General features: G+C 47.7%; 7 protein-coding genes across 7 annotated transcripts; 4 read left to right on the top strand and 3 right to left on the bottom strand.

The window, feature by feature from the left end:
- Positions 1-83: 83 nt before the first annotated feature.
- On the bottom strand, positions 84-956 carry V8C40DRAFT_283599 (Haloacid dehalogenase-like hydrolase domain-containing protein). Its single transcript, XM_083221986.1, has one exon. It carries the CDS (start codon positions 905-907, stop codon positions 128-130), a length of 780 nt encoding a protein of 259 aa, XP_083068044.1. The 5' UTR covers positions 908-956; the 3' UTR covers positions 84-127.
- Positions 957-1,593: 637 nt separating this feature from the next.
- V8C40DRAFT_283593 (AAT family amino acid transporter) lies at positions 1,594-3,843 on the top strand (the record flags this gene model as incomplete). Its single annotated transcript, XM_083221985.1, has 8 exons — positions 1,594-1,801; positions 1,875-1,945; positions 2,010-2,137; positions 2,206-2,372; positions 2,441-2,506; positions 2,575-3,166; positions 3,215-3,374; positions 3,429-3,843. 8 exons carry the CDS (start codon positions 1,594-1,596, stop codon positions 3,690-3,692), a joined length of 1,656 nt encoding a protein of 551 aa, XP_083068043.1. The 3' UTR covers positions 3,693-3,843.
- Positions 3,844-4,623: 780 nt separating this feature from the next.
- On the bottom strand, positions 4,624-5,922 carry V8C40DRAFT_283591 (alcohol dehydrogenase family protein; the record flags this gene model as incomplete). Its single annotated transcript, XM_083221984.1, has 4 exons — positions 4,624-4,786; positions 4,837-4,888; positions 4,951-5,732; positions 5,801-5,922. 4 exons carry the CDS (start codon positions 5,920-5,922, stop codon positions 4,684-4,686), a joined length of 1,059 nt encoding a protein of 352 aa, XP_083068042.1. The 3' UTR covers positions 4,624-4,683.
- A 390-nt stretch (positions 5,923-6,312) lies between these two features.
- Positions 6,313-7,441, top strand: V8C40DRAFT_257265 (SDR family NAD(P)-dependent oxidoreductase; the record flags this gene model as incomplete). The annotated part of the gene is made up of 2 exons (XM_083218456.1): positions 6,313-6,536; positions 6,610-7,441. Coding segments are annotated over exons 1-2 (775 nt in total), but the record flags the coding sequence as incomplete, so codon positions are not given.
- A 45-nt stretch (positions 7,442-7,486) lies between these two features.
- On the bottom strand, positions 7,487-9,410 carry V8C40DRAFT_277896 (dihydroxy-acid dehydratase; the record flags this gene model as incomplete). Its single annotated transcript, XM_083221006.1, has 3 exons — positions 7,487-8,940; positions 9,000-9,213; positions 9,270-9,410. 3 exons carry the CDS (start codon positions 9,408-9,410, stop codon positions 7,487-7,489), a joined length of 1,809 nt encoding a protein of 602 aa, XP_083068040.1.
- A 335-nt stretch (positions 9,411-9,745) lies between these two features.
- V8C40DRAFT_283587 (Aldehyde/histidinol dehydrogenase) lies at positions 9,746-11,765 on the top strand (the record flags this gene model as incomplete). Its single annotated transcript, XM_083221983.1, has 4 exons — positions 9,746-10,152; positions 10,210-10,468; positions 10,518-11,121; positions 11,180-11,765. Exons 1-4 carry the CDS (start codon positions 10,114-10,116, stop codon positions 11,763-11,765), a joined length of 1,488 nt encoding a protein of 495 aa, XP_083068039.1. The 5' UTR covers positions 9,746-10,113.
- Positions 11,766-17,213: 5,448 nt separating this feature from the next.
- V8C40DRAFT_277894 (Zn(II)2Cys6 transcription factor domain-containing protein) lies at positions 17,214-19,130 on the top strand (the record flags this gene model as incomplete). Its single annotated transcript, XM_083221005.1, has 1 exon — positions 17,214-19,130. One exon carries the CDS (start codon positions 17,214-17,216, stop codon positions 19,128-19,130), a length of 1,917 nt encoding a protein of 638 aa, XP_083068038.1.
- Positions 19,131-19,922: the final 792 nt, after the last annotated feature.

Below are 19,922 nucleotides of genomic sequence, written 5' to 3'. Positions count from 1 at the left end.
TCGACAAGAAACTACAATTCGCAACTGCGTGGCTAACCAATACAGTCAATCATTTCTCAATGGCTGACTTAGCAGAAACTTTGGTAGTAACTGGAAATTCTGTGTATGTCCACAATCCTGATGCCGCCTAAGTAGAACTTGACTGGAAAGCCTTTTCCACAGCGACAGCCATATCCCCGAGAGTCTCATACACAGCTCCAAGGCTCACTCTATCTTTCACAGCATCAAGATCTCCCATTCCCATACTCCCTCCTCCACGCGAAATCCAGACACCTGGTCTGAAGCCCATAGTAGCTGTCGGAATGTGGTCAAATGTAAGACTTTGTGCTGTGTGACAGATGCCGTTTCGATCGATACCGAAGTCTTGTTTAATGTGGTCGATTAGGTAGGTAAAGTTCCTCGGGTCCGGTTTGTATGAGCCAATGTCTTCGGCAACGTATATAGCGTCAAAGTTAACTCCTCTAAGAGACCCGGAAAGTGTATTGGAGAAGGATACTTTGTCGACGTTGCTCAGTGCCACCAACTTATAGTACTTCCCAAGTGACTTCATAGCTTGAACGGTGTCCGGGAACGCCGGCCACGTTCCTATTGCGTCGCCAAATGCCTTTGCCTCTTCTTCGGTGGCTCGAACGCCGAGCTGATTGGCCAGTCTCTGGTAGACCATTGCTAGAATAGCGGAGTATTTCTCCTTGGGATGTTGCATTTCCAGCTCATGTTCATTGACAGAGTACTGCATTATCAGGTAAGTCTTGATTTCTCTGAGGGCTTTACTCCATAGCTCATGATCCTTCGGGATTCTTCCGAGCAATGGCGCCAGCTGATTGAAGATGCCAGCTTCCCAGTCAATGAGAGTCGCATAAATGTCAAACGATAACGCTTGATACGATGTCAAATCGAATGAGGACATGTTGAACGTTGACTCCCACAGTGATCCTTCGACTATTCCTTGACCGATCCCTTAAAGAGTAAAGTTTTAATCAATTCTGGGTCCTACTGAAAGATATTAATACTGGAAATCCGATCGGTGAGCTCCCCGTAAACGAGGTGGCGTAATGGGGAGAAGACCCGATGTCTTATCTTGATAAAAGGGCATTTCTATGCAAAGAACGCCTCTTATCGCCATGCCAAAGCAAGGCGTTTGAACTGTCAAGCTAGCCTTGATGTCATCTAATAGCGAAAGTGGAGAGCCACGACGAAGAGTGCATGAGCTCCACACCCAGCAATTGTTCAGGTTTGGGCTTATCATCCTAACCATATTTAAGCAAGCCACCATTTCGGATGGAAGTCGACAACGAGCCTCGACTAGTTTTTGAGATAGTCCCATCAAGGCCTAGAGCGCTATCGATTGGAAGCTACACCTTTTTCTGGCCTGTGGACTACATCTGTATACCTGTTGAAATGCATTGCCTAGCAAGGGTCGTCATGAATCTCCTATCAAGGACTTGAGATGTTAGTGATGAATCCGACCGTTGTATGAATTGACGAAGGCCAATAAATGTAGCACATGTTGCTATCACACAGACAGTGTTGAGCTCTTCATTCTCTAAGGCTTTTTTCTTTTTGTTACTCTACATCTTGAACAGCCTGTTGACAATGTCTCACGACTCACCTACCGCCCAAATCGATGCCGAAGATGGCCTCGCACCCCCAGTATCATCCGATGGTTCGAGGGATAAGGAGAAAGGTCTGGATCAACGGCAATCGGCCGCATCATTCCAAGAACAAGAAAACAGTCCTACAGAACAGCCTGAACAGCTCAAGAGGCACCTGCAAGGCCGCCATGTACAAATGATTGCCATTGGTATGTAAAAACTCTCGTTTAGAATTATATGAAGTCGAGCCGAGAAGCTTACCGTTAATCTTAATACCTTCAGGTGGTGCTATTGGAGCTGGTCTTTTCGTGGGTGCCGGATCTGCCTTGTCAGCCGGAGGGCCAGCATCTCTGGTATGTTATACCAGCAAAAAGCCTCAGGAATTAAAGTTCTATCTACTAAGCCAGTCGCGTGAAGCTTATATCCTTTATTGTTGTTGGCATCATGATGTATCTCATGATGCAAGCTTTGACTGAGCTAGCCGTTCTCTATCCCGTAAACGGCGCTTTTTACACGTATATAGTTCGTTTTATTGATCCATCGTGGTATGTAAGATTTGTGTCATTCTGTTCACTTCCTTTTAGTGGTTCATGACCAGCTGATTGAAATCAAGGGGCTTTGCAATAGGAGCAGAATACGCGTTTCAATGGCTTTGTCTTCTTCCATTTGAGATAACGGCGGCTGGAATCACGATTTCATTTTGGAGAGACGACATCAATATCGGTGTCTGGATTGCTGTGTTCCTTGTCACGGTGTCTCTGATACAACTGTTCGGAGTTCGTGGATATGGCGAAGGCTAGTCAACCAATTTTGAGACTTTCAGACTGAAGCTAACTCAGAGCATGTAGCCGAGTTCGTCCTGAGCATGATCAAAATGGTAGCATGCATGGGCTTCATCATTCTCGGAATTATCAGTGAGTATTCTTTGAGAGTTCCCAAAGGGCTTAAAACAGGAAGAAAGCTGACATTCGCCTGCCTTCAGTCAACTGTGGGGGTGTGCCAACCGACGACCGTGGCTACATCGGGGCTCGGTACTGGCATGACCCTGGCGCTTTTCGTAACGGCTTCAAAGGGTTCTGTTCAGTCTTTGTGACAGCTTCATTTGCCTTTGGTGGCACGGAGATGACTGGCCTTGCCGCAGCGGAAACGGCAGATCCACGAAAGCAAATCCCCAAGGCGGCGAAACAAGTCTTCTTCCGCATTGCCTTCTTTTACGTGGTGAATCTCTTCATTTTGGGTCTCATCGTCCCAAGCGACAGCGATGTGCTACTCGGTTCCAGTGGCGCAAACACCAAAGCATCGCCGTTTGTTCTCGCTATCGAATTAGCGGGAATCAAGGTTCTCCCGACGATATTCAATGTTGTCATCACCATATCGGTTCTAAGCGTGGCAAATTCTGCCATGTATGCATCGACACGCACGTTTCAGGCCATGGCTATGTATAAAATGATGCCCAGCTCTTTCGGCTATGTGGATAGCCATGGCAGACCTGTCGTGACCATTGTCTTGCAAATTCTTTTTGGCTTGCTCGCTTTTATCAACGAGAAAACATCAAGTGGTGAAGTTTTATTCTCGTGGCTTTTGGCACTTACTGGCGTTTCATGGTACTTCATCTATGGGAGCATATGCGTTGCACACATTCGTTTTAGAAGTGCGTGGAAGTTCAACGGCCACACACCGAAAGAGTTACCCCACCAAGCAACATTTGGAGTGTGGGGAAGTTATGTTGGGGTTTTTCTGAACTTCATTTGCCTTTGTGCACAAATATATACAGCTCTATGGGTATGTTCAAGTTCCCTTGATCAAATCATCTATACACCCGCTAATGATTGGTAGCCTCCGAGCGGAGCGAGTCCCAACGCAAAAACCTTCTTCAATGCGTGTCTTGCCCTGCTAGTCATTTTGGTTTTGTACATATTCTGGAAAGTTTACAGTTGGTTCAAGCACCCTGACCACAGGCCCATGTACGTTAAGATCAAGGACATTGACGTGTATGAGGGGTTGCGAGATGGATGGAACGCTGGATCAGCTGTCGAAGAGACGCAGCAGAAGAAGGGTGTGGCAGATTATCTAAAATCCTTGTATCACGCACTCTTCTGATGCATCACGGAGAAGTCTCACAATTAGACGCTTAGGACAAGTAATATGCAATGTATTTAGTTTATTAGGTGTGCTGCATTACTACGGTCAAGGTCGTAGGCAGTCTCACTCTAAGGCCAGAGACATCGAATCAACTAGATAGTCCCCTATATCTCAAAGGTATGTCAAAGGATGAGTGAATATATATAGCTGCACAGCTGACCGATAATAAACACGCTACCGACCAGAAATTTTCCACGAAGAGCAACCATTTTCTCCCGAGGTTAGCTTCTCAACCCAAGGCTACCAGGGATGCTGCTTAAAGGCAAAGTCATGCGACTGCTGTCATGTTAGGGGTTACTACCGATGGCATCTATCAGTTTATCCCATTATATGGCTTTATTGGCCCTAGTTTGCTTCTTGAGAGCATGCCACAACAGCCCTCACATGAGAATGAAGGCACATCCACAAGTCAAGACTGTAGACTTAAGCGTTCGAAGAGTTTTTAAGAATGAACCCCATTGCTTATGATGGTTCATATTGACACAAAATGGTTCGCCCAATCCGTTGAGAAAGTCCACACAAAGATCCATTAGCAGGTCCTCAATATGGCAGTGCAACATTGGGACAATCGACAATTAAAAATGCCATGCGTACTTCGTAATTGACAGATACTTCAAATCCCTTTCAGACTGGTACTTGGGCTGATGGAATGCCTTCTCAACTGACAGCGGCTGACAGATATGTCTCAGAGACGATGTCAAGCACCGTGTGAAGGGGGAAACAGAGATGAGCTCAACTAGTGCCAGCGTGAATTCCTCTTAACATAAGGGCACATACATGTTATACTGAGCCACAACGTTGTGCACCACATCTATTTTTGAGTTTATTACTCTCTATTCTTCGCAGAAAGATCTCTAACAGAATTGACATGTCGTTTTATTGTTCGAAACCGGACGTGACCCGCCTGCTCATCTCTTTCAGCTAAGCAACGATATAGGCTGAGCGAAGCCTATTTACTCGCATCGAATATAATCTTCTGCACTCTCATGTTGTTGAACTCATCATACCATTTGACTGCCTCGGACAGGGGTTTTGTATTTTCTGCCAGGAATCTGTCATGATCAGTTAGAGCCTTTCCAAATCGCGTCCGAAGAATACTTACTCCAAGTCGTCCTGGTGGCGCTCGAGGCTTTCAAGCGCTTGAGGAAACAAACCTGAGAGGGAAGTATATACGTTAGCCTAATTCTCGCATGTTAAACTGATCATCCCAACTTACTTCGTACTGGGCACCGACCCATATCTATACTGAGATTCTTGTGGAATGCTTGGTTCCCAGTCCATGGAATCGAACCCACGTGAACACCCACACTAGATATCTTACCCCAGGGCCGTAGTAGACTGAAACACATTTCAAGGGCATCACTGTGTCCCACGACTTCAATCGCGACGTCTGCTCCTCGCCCATCCGTCAACTCCATCACACGTGCCCGGAGACCATCCATGTCCGCGCGGTAGTCCCACGGCTCAGCACCCAATCTTTTAGCTTGTTCCAAGCGTGATCCAATGCTATCGATGGCGATGATATGTCTTGGCTTATAGTCGAGTGCGGCAACCAAAGCGCACAATCCGACCGGGCCACAACCAGCAACTAACACCATACTCTGGCGATGAACCTCTTCTTGCGCCCCCCGAAAGGCATTATAAGCTGCAAAATATCCAGTCGGGTAGATGTCGGCCATTAACACCAGCAAGTGCTCTCGGATTTTGGCAGGTGCTTTCACAACACATCCATCGGCTAGGGGAACGCGGCAATACTGAGCTTGACCACCATCCAGGCGAGGCGAGCCGAAGAGAAGATTCTTCTCACACCGTGAAGAATAGCCCTGCTTGCAGTAGAAACATTTGCCGCAGCTTATTGTAAACGGCGTTATGACTTTATCTCCCGGCTTGAGAGTGGTCACCGCCGACCCAACTTCCACAACCTCTCCAGTAAATTCATGTCCCATGATAAAATCGGTGGTTTTAGTGGGAAGATCTCCACGGAACACGTGGAGCTCACTGTACCAATCACCTCGTTGCATCAGCCAATGTCGCACATTCAGAGTTGGGGAGAGGGGGGGAAATACCTTCCGCAGAGCGCTGTATATCCGACCTTGACGATGATGTCTTCAGCATCTTCAATCTTAGGAATATGCCGCTGTTCCACCTTCACCTGTAATTTTCCCTTGAAAACGACGGCCTGCATCATCTTTGAGTATATCTCAAAAGCTTTTCGTTCACTCAAATAGAAGTTTTAGGCAGTGCAAAGTAGGTCTTAAAGAGTGAACCTCACTAGTGTAACGAAAATCTTGATGACGTTAGGCCTGTGCCGAGTTGAATCAATTTATTCTGTCTAGTTATTGAAGGATGTAGCAACTTTCTTAGAAACTCTGGAGCACGGGGACACAAAATTCAGTACATGACCATTCTGACCCTATTCCGGCTCACGATAGCACGCAGGAGATTCGCTGATCCGACCTCGTTAGTAACTGCCTCAATCGAGATGTCTAAGACGTTAATTTGTCGGGTTTAGCTTCCCTACTTCGTACCACCTTCGTATGTGGAGAGTGGAGAACACCAAAACACACACTTTCGTTCTCGATTACCGACTTTGGTGGCTGGGGTGCGGGGGCGAGAACGAGCCATATCGCGTCCGAGTCGCTCGTTCTTCATGAAGTAGCCAAATCTCGTATGAACTACATTGGGAGGGTGCATTCCGCTGTCTAGCCAGCCTTTTTCACATTATTCTCATCAACAAAGCAAAATGACTTCTACCGACGAGCTGCAAGGCAAACTCGCCTTGATTACGGGAGCATCTGGAGGGTAGGTTTCACCTAGCGAAACTGATTTTGACTCTTGTGTACCAGTAAATGCTGATGCCAGTTATCTCTCTCAGAATTGGCAAAGCTTGTGCCGACATTCTCTATCGCCAAGGTGTTCATCTTGCTTTGACGTATTCATCGTCAAAAGGCGATGTGGACCGTCTTGCTGAAGAGCTGAGCGAGATTGAGCTGCCAAAGCATTTCGGCCGGCCAAAAGTCTCCATTCACCAAGTTGACATGGCTGTCTCTGAGCAAATTGGTCGAGTTTTTGAAGAAGTCAAGACTGAACATGGACAATTTCCGGATATCCTACTCTCTAATGCCGGTCATGGGAAGCGCATCCCGAATTTAGAAGATATCAGCCTCGATGAATTCGAATATACCATCCGTGTGAACTTGACAGCATCATTCATACTGTGTAAGCTAGCAGTACCACACATGAAGGCTAAAGGATGGGGGCGCATCATCTTGATGGGTAGTATTGCAGGTTACGGGGGAGGCATCAATGGTTGCCACTATGCCGCTTCTAAGGCCGGATTGATGGGCATGGTGAAAAATCTGGCTCTCAAACACGCTCAAAATGGTATCACTATCAACGACATTGCCCCTGCAATGATTGGCGGTACTCGTATGATTCCTGATGCCCAATTTGTTGAGGGCACACCAGGCGACGTACGGAACATTCCTGTTGGACGACTCGGCAGGCCGGAGGAGGTCGCTAATGTAGTTATAATGCTATGCAAAACTGGATACATGACGGGCCAAAGCATACTACTTAGCGGGGGACTAAAATAATCCCCAATTCGATACATTAATACTTTTTCCTTTTAGTTCTCATTGAAAGCAACCTCAATCCCCCGTGTCATAGCGCAATCTGTTTATAAATATCTGGATGCAAAGATACAGTCAAGAGTCGTTGAGAATAAGTCTCTATTGCATAACAATTCTATATTAAAATAAATCTGTAACTGCTCCATGGCTCGCATCTCCGACAAGGGCAGCATATTTGGCCAGTGTCCCCCGACTGACCGGGGACTTTGGTGGCTTCCAGTTCGCCCTCCTTTCAGCCAACTCTTCATCACTAACGTCAAAGTTGATAGTATTATGGACTGCGTCAATAGTGATAATATCACCGTCCTTGACAAGTGCGATAGGACCTCCAACTGCAGCCTCTGGGCAAACGTGGCCGACAATAAACCCATGAGAAGCGCCACTGTATCTGCCGTCGGTGACCAGAGCAATGTTTGTGAGCTCAGCCCCCTTAATGGCCCCAGACGCCTTCAATTGCTCAGGCATGCCTGGTCCACCCTTTGGGCCCTCATATCTCACAATCAGCACTAAATTCTCGTCATGAGGGATTTTGCCTCTCTCCAAAGCAAGATTCAGGTGCCGCTCCTTGTCAAAGCACATTGCCTTGCCTTGAAACACCAACCCCTCCTTGCCAGTAATCTTTGCCACCGCTCCTTGAGGTGCAATGTTACCCCTGAGGATCTGCAAGTGGCCGGTTGGCTTGATAGGGTTGCTAAGTGGTCGGATAATAACCTGATCAGGAGGAAGAGAGGGCCAGTCCTGGACATTTTCTGCTAGAGTCTTCCCCGTGATGGTAGGAATACCGCCGTCCAGGAGCCCTGCTGCAATCAACAGCTTGTGAACACTTGGAACTCCACCAATCTCGTATAAATCGGCCATAAGATACTTGCCGCTCGGAGCAAGGTCGGCAATGAATGGGATCTTATTTGAAACTCGCTGAAAGTCATCCAACGTCAGCTGCACATCCGCAGTCGTAGCCATCGCCAGTAAATGCAAGACAGCATTCGTACTCCCACCTAAGGCCATAGTCATAACAAGGGCGTTTTCGAAAGATCGTTTCGTCAAAAGCTGTCGGGGAGTAATATCTTTCTCCAGGCAGATTTGAATTGCATCAGCAACCCTAGCGCATTCCCGCATTTTAGTTGGAGATGCCGCAGGCGTTGAGCTCGAACCAGGTAGAGTAAATCCCATAGATTCAATGGCAGTGGCCATCGTATTCGCCGTATACATCCCACCGCAAGCCCCTGCCCCTGGGCAGGCATGCGCCTCCAGGTCTTCAATAATATCCTCCTTGGACTTGCTTGTGTCTCCACCATCCTCAGGCTGCTTCAGGGTGCCATAATGGTATGCCCCAAAGGCTTCAAAACATGTGCTGATATTTACCGGCCTGCGCAATGTATTCGAGTAGCCTTTGGCAATTGTTCCGCCAAATATCATAATCGACGGTCGGTTGTGTCTAGTCATCCCGATAATGGATCCAGGCATATTCTTGTCGCATCCAGGAATAGCGATGCAAGCATCGTGGCATTGGGCGCATGTCACAGTCTCAATGGAGTCTGCAATGATTTCTCGCGACTGGAGTGAGAATCGCATCCCTGAAATATACTTTTAGCTCATTGTGACCAAATATTCCACGCGCGCGGCAAATACTCACCCTGGTGACCCATGGTGATGGCATCACTGACGCCGATCGTGTTATACTGCCAGCCCAGGAATCCTTTTTCGACCACAGCCCTTTTAACTTCTTTACCCAAATCTAGCAGAGTCATATTGCACGGATTGCCTTCCCACCACACACTGGCAATGCCGACATGTGGCGCAGTATCCATGTGCTCTTTATCTGGCACACCAGCAGCATAGAGCATCGCCTGATCAACCATCATCAGTAAACCACTGCAAGAAGTTCAATTGTCAACTATCATACCTTGGCTCCTGGAAAATCATGATTCTTAGTAAGTAACCTTGAATATCGATTTAACACCGGTTTGCCGTCTGGATGTGTATCTTCATCTCCTGCACGGTAAAATTCGAGGTAACTAGTTTTGAGAGAGTTGCCGTCTGCCATCGCTGCCAATTGTGCCCAACGTCTTCGTCTCAATTGAACTCTGCTTTCTTTAGTTGAAAGATTCTAATCTCTTCCTTATCAATTGTCAACAGTGCATTCACTCAGTAGACATATGGCTCGCGGACTGATACTCATTATGATTACAAGCAACCTTAAGAGACTGGTGGGGTTCCGTTTACGCTAAACAACGGCCTTTTAGTAACGGTGCAGGGAATTCTGGTAGTTCATAACGAGCTATTATGGAGATACAAGAGGGGTTGGATACTAAACCCTACACTACAAAATAAACACACGGGGTTTTTTCTTCTTTCTTATGGGAATCCCACGACGAACAGGTACAGCGCCAATGGAACCACCCCTCTCAAGCCATTTCTCTTTCAACAGAGACGCAATCAAGCATCGTCAAACGTAATTTTCTTACATCTCCCTAGCGTAGTAACTTCTCTCTCCCAATGACTCTCACAGTGGAATATCATCCAGGATGCACCAATGATGGTGGGGACGTGGGGGAAAAAATGACATGCTTCTCTTACAGTCTCATTGTCAGACAACTGGTTGGCTATGAACAGCAGATGTCTGTTGCAGATATCTATAAAGACCTTCCTAGCCTGCCATGCTCTCAAGAAGATTTTACGGCTCAAACATTCCCCTGGGAACCTGGAGCAATTAACATTTTGAGAAGTTTTGTTCTTTCTTTGAAACTATGGCTCACGCTGATCTTGTTGATCAAGCCATTAACCGGGTATGTCAGGTTGCTTCTCATAGTCGGACTAGGCTGATAGGATTCTCGTGTCAATAGCTCAAGGACGAGCCACTCTTCACTGGCCTTGCGTTCATCGATGGTCAATGGATAGAAAAGAAGAACACATTTGAAGTCATTGAGCCTGCAACGGAGAAGATTCTCGAACATGTTGCCAATTGTGATCTTGCGGATTTCCAACGCGCTATTGAATCTGCATATGATGCGCAGAGAGCCTTCTTTCGGAATTCGACTGCTCATAGTAGGGGTAGCTTATTGCGCCGTTGGTTTGAGCTGATTACTGCCAACAAGGATATTTGTGAATATCACCTTAAGCGCTTAATTCGGCATCGCTAATGCAGTTATAGTGGCGACAATTCTCAGTCTTGAAAATGGTAAACCCATTGCAGAGTCTCTTGGAGAGGTTATGTTTGCGGCGTCCTTCGTGTCATGGTTTGCCGATGAAGCCCCCCGAGTTTATGGAACAACAATCCCGTCCCAACAGGCCAACACGAATGTTTGGACGGTCAAAGAGCCAGTCGGGGTCTGTGGTATCATCACGCCTTGGAATTTCCCAGCGGCCATGATCACACGTAAAATTGCACCAGCTTTAGCCGTTGGCTGTTCTGTTGTTATCAAGCCACCCAGCGAAACGCCGTTCACATGCCTTGCATTGACCAAGCTCGCGCTTGAGGCCGGCTTTCCCCGAGCCGTCATCCAGGTGTGTCCAACAAAGGATCGGCAAGCAGCCACAGAGTTGGCAACAAATCCACTTGTGAGTAAGATTAGCTTTACGGGCTCGACCGGTGTTGGGAAGATGCTAGCAAAGCTCGCGGCCGGCACCTTGAAGAGAGTCAGCCTTGAGCTTGGCGGAAATGCACCATTTATTGTCTTTGATGATGCCAACATCGATGCTGCTGTTGATGGCGCAATTTTCTCCAAATTTCGTGGTTCGGGACAGACTTGTATCTGGTAAGGGTTATTTGTGAGCCTCGTCTTCTTCATCCTACTAACTCTTGTTTTCCCACAGTGCCAATCGCATCCTCGTCCAAAATACCATTGTCAGAGAGTTCACACAAAAGCTTGTGCAGAAGGTGGCATCCTTGAAACTCGGCGTGGGATTGGACTCCGCAAGTACTCAAGGTCCGCTAGTGAACCGAAGTGCCGTCGCCAAAGTCCAATCGCATATTGAAGATGCTACATCAAAAGGTGGAGTAGTAGAGATTGGAGGAAGTGGTACTGACGGTACCGGATTCTTCTTCCAGCCAACTGTAATATCTAGAGTCACTGAGGATATGAAGGTTGCTTCAGAAGAGACATTTGGTCCACTTGCCCCCATTTTCAGCTTCGAGACCGAGCAAGATGCTATTCGCTTGGCCAACCACACCGAATTCGGCCTAGCAGGCTATTTTTTCTCCCGAGATGTAAGTCGTGTCATGAGAGTAGCCTCAGAGCTACAGGTCGGGATGATTGGTGTAAACACTGGGAAGATTTCGGGGTGTGAGACACCATTTGGTGGAGTGAAAGAAAGTGGTTATGGGAGAGAAGGAAGCCTCCATGGAATTGATGAGTACATTACCATTAAGGCAATTACTCTAGGAAACCTGCACTTGTAGCGCAACGTTACCTCAACTTCTACTTCATGACTCGGTTCTTGTTGTACTAGAATGAGATAGACAAGCTAAAGAATCTCCAGATCGTTCATCGTATAGGTTTCTCGAATTCATGGACTAATTGATCATATCGAGTCGTGTTGACTACGCATGACTTCATCGTGATTGGATGGGGCTACCAGGGGTGGGAATACAGACTATTGATTACCCTGTAGGAATTTGCTACAATAGTGAAAGTGAAAGTTACGGTAAAATATACCATAAGACTTTACGTAACATAAGTATATGATATCATTATTACTCTGAGATTCAGCTTACATGAAGAAATTTTTTAATTTTTTGTTTAAAAAAGGGAGAGAAAAGCACCAACCAAATTTTGTACGGCAACAAGTTCGATACCTTAATTTTCCCACTTAGCCATATTCACTGTAAATCCCTTTATGCAACCGCCTAATTGCGTAATAAAAATCTCCCCATTTCTCCCAAATAAAGGTTATCAAAATACATAATCGATGACTCTTAAACGTGGCAGCTCAAGTGGCGTTTCCGCATATGCTCCCACGCGATTTCGTCATGTACACTTCGCGATAACCTTCGGCCCTCCCACCACCATCGTGGTGGCTTATCTCTTGGAACAGGGGTTTACCGCGCGCTGGAACCTCTTTGCTCCGTCTTGCCGCTTCTGGTGGCTTGAGTGGCTTTGGTGGCGTTTTGGTGGCTTGACAGGGGTTCCTTTGATGTTATCCCTGCGATGCCTCCTGAGCCCAACTCCCCGTCTCCAGCAAATCAAATCGTCAAATTATGCCCGAAAGCCCACTCCGATCAGGCGGATCCCTGCCGCTGATTTCCCCGGTGGCGTTCTTGGCCGGGTCGTTTTTAGCCCGAAAGAAGGATCAGAGTAGGATCAGCTTTCCACGTTTCCCCTGCCTCCTGGTCTCCTGTCAAGGCTCCGGTCCGCCAACAACTCCGCACAAACACGCGCTAGAACAGCTCGTCATTGCCACTGCCATTTGCAACTTGCGGCACATGGTCCGAGCAACTCTATTCGCTTCTGCTTTGCGCGGCTTGTGGACTAGCGGCGTTGTGAGATGATTAGCTAAAATAACGCCGGCATGTCAATCGTATCTAATCCCTCACGACGCCACCAGAACGACATCTGCCAGGTTCTTCCAGCAGATATTCGGCGATTTACTCATATGTTTGGGGATCGCAAGGTGCCAACGCAGGCTACAAGGTACAGATGCATGTAGACACACACACACGCGCGGAGAGAAAGTGTGTGACAAGATACGTCGAGCGGTCTTTGAGATTAGGCTGCCGTCCGAATAGGTATGGGCCCTGACGATCAAGACGGTGGCGTCCTATCGGTGATTTTGGTGTGGATGTTTTTTTTTCAACGTACTGTTGCTCGAGCAATCTCTGTCTCTTGCCTCTCTTCTTTTCGCTCGATCTAGTCGTCTCTTTAAAGGGGCTCCAAACGGGGTACGGATATTCAACTACAATACTAAGTACTAAGGCATGGCTTGAAAATCTATATAATAGCCAATACTCGTATATACACATGCAAAACTCCCTTTCTGTTGTATATCATATCAACACTTTGTACATTAATAGATTCAAGGTTATTACATCGGTTAGCGTGTGCGATGGTAATACTCTGCCACACACACCATCTTGATTTCTCCCATGTAATCACCTCCACGCCTCTGAATATAGCAGTATCGGCATTCCCTGTCGCACAATACTTTACTAGTGCCCCCAAGCTACACTCGGAGCAAGCTATGCCGTCTCACTTTCGGGATGTTCTCCTATCACCGCTATCTCACTCCCTTCCAATGCAGGAAGCACGATTCAGCACCAAAAGTACCTCTGATCTTCCCACCTAGTTGCATATCTTAGGTACATACACAAAGCCGTATTACCTTGTCGGTGAATAGAACAAGCCGGTACCACACTTGTGTTGGCGCTTATTCATAGAATATTCTATATACGCTAGTTTCACTTTGGAAAATCAACCGTTCGGGCATTGCGAAGTCCGCACAGCTGGTCACCATGAGTGGAACCAACGGGTACATGCATACATATCTACGAGGTACCGTAGCTACTAGGTAGATACGGATACCGACCCTAATTCGGGGAGCCGCTTGCTTAGGGCTTGGGGGCGAATCTAGACGCTACTAATCTCGATCAAAGAGCTCGAGGCGATGTACGTGCAGGTGCCATATCGAGCTCATAACAAGAGCTACTCGTGGTGAATCACCCCTACCATTGAAATCTTGTCTATGGAAACGCCAACAGTAACTATCTATTACAACCAGTGCAGGTAACCTAGCTTCTATAATAGTCAAACAGCAAAACAACCCAAAAGACTTGTCTTCAACGAATATTGTCTTGTTATTCTGAGCCCCCAGCGCAAGTTACTTCTGATATTACGTTCTAGAATGCGTCCGGCATGGCCGATGCATCTATCACAGCCCGTGTAGATATCTCCGGGTCCTACCCAGTAAATAGACGAGTTGGTCCGGGATGATAGTTGTGCCATACGCTATTCGGCCGATATCTGTCTGCAGAGAATCGGATGATCTACGTAGATTAGTCTACATCTATGTCGGTATGTAGGATGAATAGCATCTCAAATGGGAAACCAGCTGCTTGGCGAGAGAGGTGGTGTCCTCTTCCAGAACGCTCTCGAAAGGCTCAATACGTACGCGTACCTTGAAGGTTGCATACTTTGGAAAATTGTATTGAGTGTCGCTGATTCCTGGCATCATGCTAACGTATCTAAGCTAGCCTGTTACTTATTCGATTCAAGAACAGGTTTCATTTTCTGGGGAGATCCACAAGCCTGTAGCTCGCAAAATTAGCCGTTCCAATTATTTCTCTTTGGTCATGTACGGTACTGGTAATATGGCTAGCCAATTCCTTATCCTGGTCAAAGCCGGGATACATTCTGGGGATACCCCACCCGTCAACACTTTGAGGGAAATAGTAATACAGGTTGGCTCTATGAGCACCGTTGGGAAAAGTTACCCACAAGTTGCTATAGACAATCTGACAATCTGTAGGTCTCTTGTTCTAGAAGCTCTTTCTCGCTGTAGCAGCAAAGAGGTAGGTACATGTAGTATGGTGACACGACTGTGGTGTGGCAGATAGATTTGATGTCAGATCCCCTCGATTCCTTCTACGCTGTGTGGGTGCATAAGCCGTAAACACCAACTAGTAGGCAGCAACAAAGTAGCCGGAATATCCCGTATACCCATGGAAGCGTACTTGCGGGTATTCATCCCCAATCCATCGGCCAATCCATCGCTCGTTGCGACTCTGTAGCGAGCACAATTGCTTGGAATCAAATGATAATTGACAAGTGGCACGCGTTTTTCGGCACGGGCCAACATTAACCAGACTGGGACCACGTGGCCCACGCGAAAGAGGAGTCTTTAGGGGCCTATCCGCCTTGGCGATCATCTCCCCTGAATCCCTGGAGTAGCACGGCGCTTGGACGCCTTCTCCATGTGATGGCCTGTGAGGCCCAGCAGATGCGTGTATATGTACTGTAACCTGGATGTTGAGCAGAACATGGTGCAGCTGCAGGGTATCTCTGTTTGGACGCAATGGTTATCTAGGTACATGTATTTGGGGAATAGGAACTGGGTGCTTGGTGGCTCGTGTACTCGCCCCAAAGCGAAAGAAGCTCCTTGTCTAGGTTCTCGGTTACACTCCATACAGAACATGGCTGCGTACCCCATGTATGTACTCCACGCATGGCTGATACGGCTAGATATTCCTCCCAGAACCAACAAGACAAGCCACAAAAGTAAGACGATACGTTGTTGACCCTGGAAGATTTTGGGATTCTGACCAGGAACGTGCTCCTACAGCAGCTTCGTTACAGCTGATTCGTATATGCAATTGTCGGGGTACGAACGGTTGAGTTGGCTGATGCGGTACTAACAGCCAGAAAACCGGCATACGCTAGTGTACTGCAAAGGTCATGCTCGTACATTAGCACAGATTGGACGTTCCTCGTTATGGGCACAAGAAGGCGACAAGGATTTTAAAAAGCCAGGCTTTGCCGTGCGCTATCGATTATGAAAAGAGATAATTGGCTCACAACTTGACGTATTCCAACTTTGCTCGCGGAATTGTCTGCATTATGTGAAACGTCTAGCACCCAGGGTGTGTATTTCTTTTAACCACCTGTAGGCAGTACCTAGTAGGTGTAGGGCAACCTACATGTATATGAGTTTACCTACCTTTACAGCCGCGGAGCGGACCCTGTCATCGTTATCGACCTAGTAAGCGCCAGCTAAAGCAAACCGTCAACGGCCCCTTGTATGCAGGGAACGGAGCGCAGCAGACATAATAAATGTGGGATTTCAGCAGGGCATGGTAGCGTACATATAAGCAGTAGCGATTATATCCCTAGCAAAAATGAGTTTAAAGAACCGAGAGCGGTACAGCATGGGGATCCTGTCAACCTTTCACCCTCAGGCATTACTAATCGGTGCTTCATTGTTTTACCCGCAGTAGCTCATCTTCAAGGGTGCAGCAGGTGCTGCTGGTGCTCCTAGTAAAGTTTCTTTTCTGCGTGCTCCCCACCTCGGCCCTTCTGTGAGGCTCATAGAGAGGGGCAGAGGTGGAGAGAGAGGGCGATATATACATATATATATATATATACATATAAGGTATGAGTTAGTAGATAAAGAAACAGGGCAAAAGAGGAAGAGATTACAGAAAAAAAAGTCAATGCCCGTACAGGGTATTGGATCTCTAGCATCATGCAAGTCCCGAGCAACGCCATCTCACTACACACCCTCTCAGCTCTGGCTTGCCCACTCCACGCCGCAGATAACTGGAGCCTCGCTGGGCCGAGAGGCGTCCGAACCAGTAGATGAACCCACTCGCCATCATCCTTGTTTTTAGTATTACAACTCGTCTTTGGAGATCTAACTCCGAGATGCTATATGTAGCTTTCAACGTCTTTTTACATCAACAACTATCAGTGACTTAGGAACTTGAACAATTGAGAAGAGAGCAACCATTGTCACCATCGTCTGTTTATTGACATAACCGCCTCCTCGATTGCTAGTTGCCAGCAACTCAGCCATCTCGCGATTTCTTCCCCTTCTTACCCTCTAGCTCGGTCTTACATGCAATCCAATCCGTTGCTATCTACCCTTACTGCGCAAGCATCGAATGGAGCCGCGTTCCCCCCGCTCCCACCAAGGTACATGCACGTGTGCTGCTTATAGTACCCAGGTACCTGAAGTATCTGTACCTACCGGAGCTGCCTTACCAAAGCAACACACATGCTTGTAAGCTACAAGTATACACGATGCCGAAGCTGGTAGTTCTGCTAGGTACTTAAGCTACCAGAGCTCTGCCTCGATATTGCACCTGCAACCCTTCGGTCTCATTCAAGGTCAGTTTGAACAGACTGTTTACTCCAAGATGGCTTCTCCTTCAACTTCCACGGCAGCTTCTACTGCTGCCACTACAACCACCACCGCTACTACAGCGTCAACCTCGACTGCTTCAAGACGCCAATCATGCGATCGATGCCATGGTCAAAAGCTGCGGTGTACACGGGCCAGCGGCAGCAATACAGGCGCATGCAATCGATGTCTAAGACAGAATGCACGCTGTGTCTACAGTTTCAGTTTGCCCAAGGGCCGCCCAAGCATGTACCGACTTCACATGGAAAACTCGTCTTCGAACTCTTCTTCTCGCACATCCTCAGCTTCTAACATTGCTGCTGCGGCCAATGCCACCGCCACCGCCACCTCTGCTTCTGCCACTTCCTCTTCCGCTTCTTCGGCCCTCAATCAACCTTCTACATCGCCAGCAACGCCTGAGCCGATTCCGTCAAATCCAAAGACGGTTGTCGCTGACGGTGATTGTGGCAGTGGCAATGGCAATGGAAAGCACTCTTCGCCACCGCCTGGGAACATCAATTGCAGCGGCAATGATCATCCTTCAAGTTTGGCAGGCCCAATGGACACAGATGCAGCTACCACCATCTCTACAGACACATCAGACACGTCCATATGGTCGTGGTTGGCAGAGCCCTTCAACTGGGGCGACATGCAAATCGATATGGACAACGAGCAGCATCACGATTCCAGCAGGCCAACGTCAACCATGGATCTGCACCAAACCATGATGGACGGCATTCACCAACTGAGTGATGCTGTCGGCATGGCCGCCTTCCCCGACGCTGCTTTTCCATATATCCAAGACTGGGGATTGAAGCACGTGGAGACCAGAACTGCGTCGCCGGCTCACCTGCAAAAAGTTCCCGAGCAGCATCTACACCAGCAGCCTCAGCATCAGCAGCAATCGCAACCGGCGCGCCCGCAGATGCATCTAGCCCCCGATGATGGCATCGCTCAGCTCTCCCAGCTTAGCATGCGCCTCTATCCGCTACATCGCACTTGCTGCACGCTCGCTGAAACAGTCGAATCTCTAATCCAGTCTCGAGAATTCGGCCAAAATCAAATCTTGTCATCCCTACTCGTTGACGACGCTACATTCAAACTGGTTGCCCAATGGTTGGTCCAGGTTTCTGCCGACTCTTCCAGTTTACTTCTTCGACCCGAAGCCTCGAAAAATCAAACCCCCACGCCTTGTGCGGGCGCCGTCACGCTTGGTAATACCTTGCTTGACGCATTCTCCGCTTCGTGTCATCTCTTGCAAATCATGCAGTGCCTGCCAGTTGACTCGAGCTTCTGGCCTAACGGGACCGGCCCCCTGCCCACTCCTACATCCATGCCGGGCTCCCTCGACAGCAATACAGCGTATTTGGACCAAGCTGCATGCAACAGCAACAGTGGCTTGGCGTTGTCATCCTCCTTATCATCCTCCTCCTCATCGTCTCCATCTAGCTTTTCTCGTACACCGAACCAAGGTCAATACTCCAACACAGTCATGCGCCATCTTGTCATTGCGTGCCACACGCTGCTCCTAAACATCTTTGTTGTCGTGTTCACCGCTCTACAACTCGATGGTGATCTACGAAATAACTCCCGAGCTAGCGTGACGCCCAACAGTAATGGTGGCGTCGATCCTGAGCCTCGCCCGGACGCAGGGCTCGCGGATATCCGGCTGGTTATGATCGTGCAGCTCTGCTCCTATTTGACGGAGCGTCAATGCCGAGCTGTACACTCCTATTTATCGCCACTTTCTCAGTCTTCTCCACAACAGCCATCGCAGGTCTCATCACAGCAGCTTTTTGAGACTCCCCAACACCAGGCGGGAAGTCTACCTGCATCATTGCCCAATACGCACGCTACCAGTGCAGAGGTCATTGAGCTCGAGATGGAGGTCCGATATCGCATTGTCCGTCTCCGACAAACGCTCCTCATATGATGTTACGAATTTCATGAATTGTTTTTATCGCATATATAGTATACCATACGTAAACGTTCTTTTATTTTCCTCTGTCATTTTGCTTTTTTCTCACATTGGTTGGGGTTGGCGGCAATGCAAGTGTTTTATCACAAGAAAACGAAGCGGAGTTGGTGGCTAAACTGTGTCTATTGATATACATATATAGACGTCATAGGAAAAATCAGGGCTATAGTACCAGACTCTTCTTCACTACACTTACGAGTAGCGCGCTGGAAGCATCTCAAGGATCATACATGCGGATAAATTCTTTTTAGATTGAATGCCAAAATAAAGTAGACGAAAACCAGCATTGTCTCTTTGCCTTGATGCCAATGTCGACAGTAGATAGAACGAGAGTAGTCTTAATTTCATTGCTGATTATGTGGAACCGACCCCCATACCCATATCTAGGTTCTGAAGAACATCCCCAGCTGATGTTTAGTCCAGCCTTGTATCAATCATTATGATAGCTTTGAACCCAAGCACATGCATTTTGTACGTCTAGACCTTCTGCGTACCTAGTATAGTAATCACGGAGCCACTACCGTGCCGAGACACCCTGTAAGCTGTCAGTCTCACGCTCCCGACTTTTTATTATACCGAAGGAAATGAAACAGGAAGGGAGACATAACGCTTGGATCACAGTGTTATCAAAGAATTGTGCAGCCTTGTTGGGTGAATGTGTGTGTGTGAGAAAGAGAGAGAGAGAGGGGGGGGGGGGGGGGGGAGCAAAAAACAGGAACCCGAAGGCATGTGAAAAAAAAATAAAGA

Source organism: Trichoderma camerunense (assembly GCF_050948025.1).
Source record: "Trichoderma camerunense strain CBS 138272 chromosome Unknown V8C40scaffold_24, whole genome shotgun sequence".
Lineage (NCBI taxonomy): Eukaryota > Fungi > Ascomycota > Sordariomycetes > Hypocreales > Hypocreaceae > Trichoderma > Trichoderma camerunense.
This window is presented reverse-complemented; position numbering and strand designations above follow the sequence as displayed.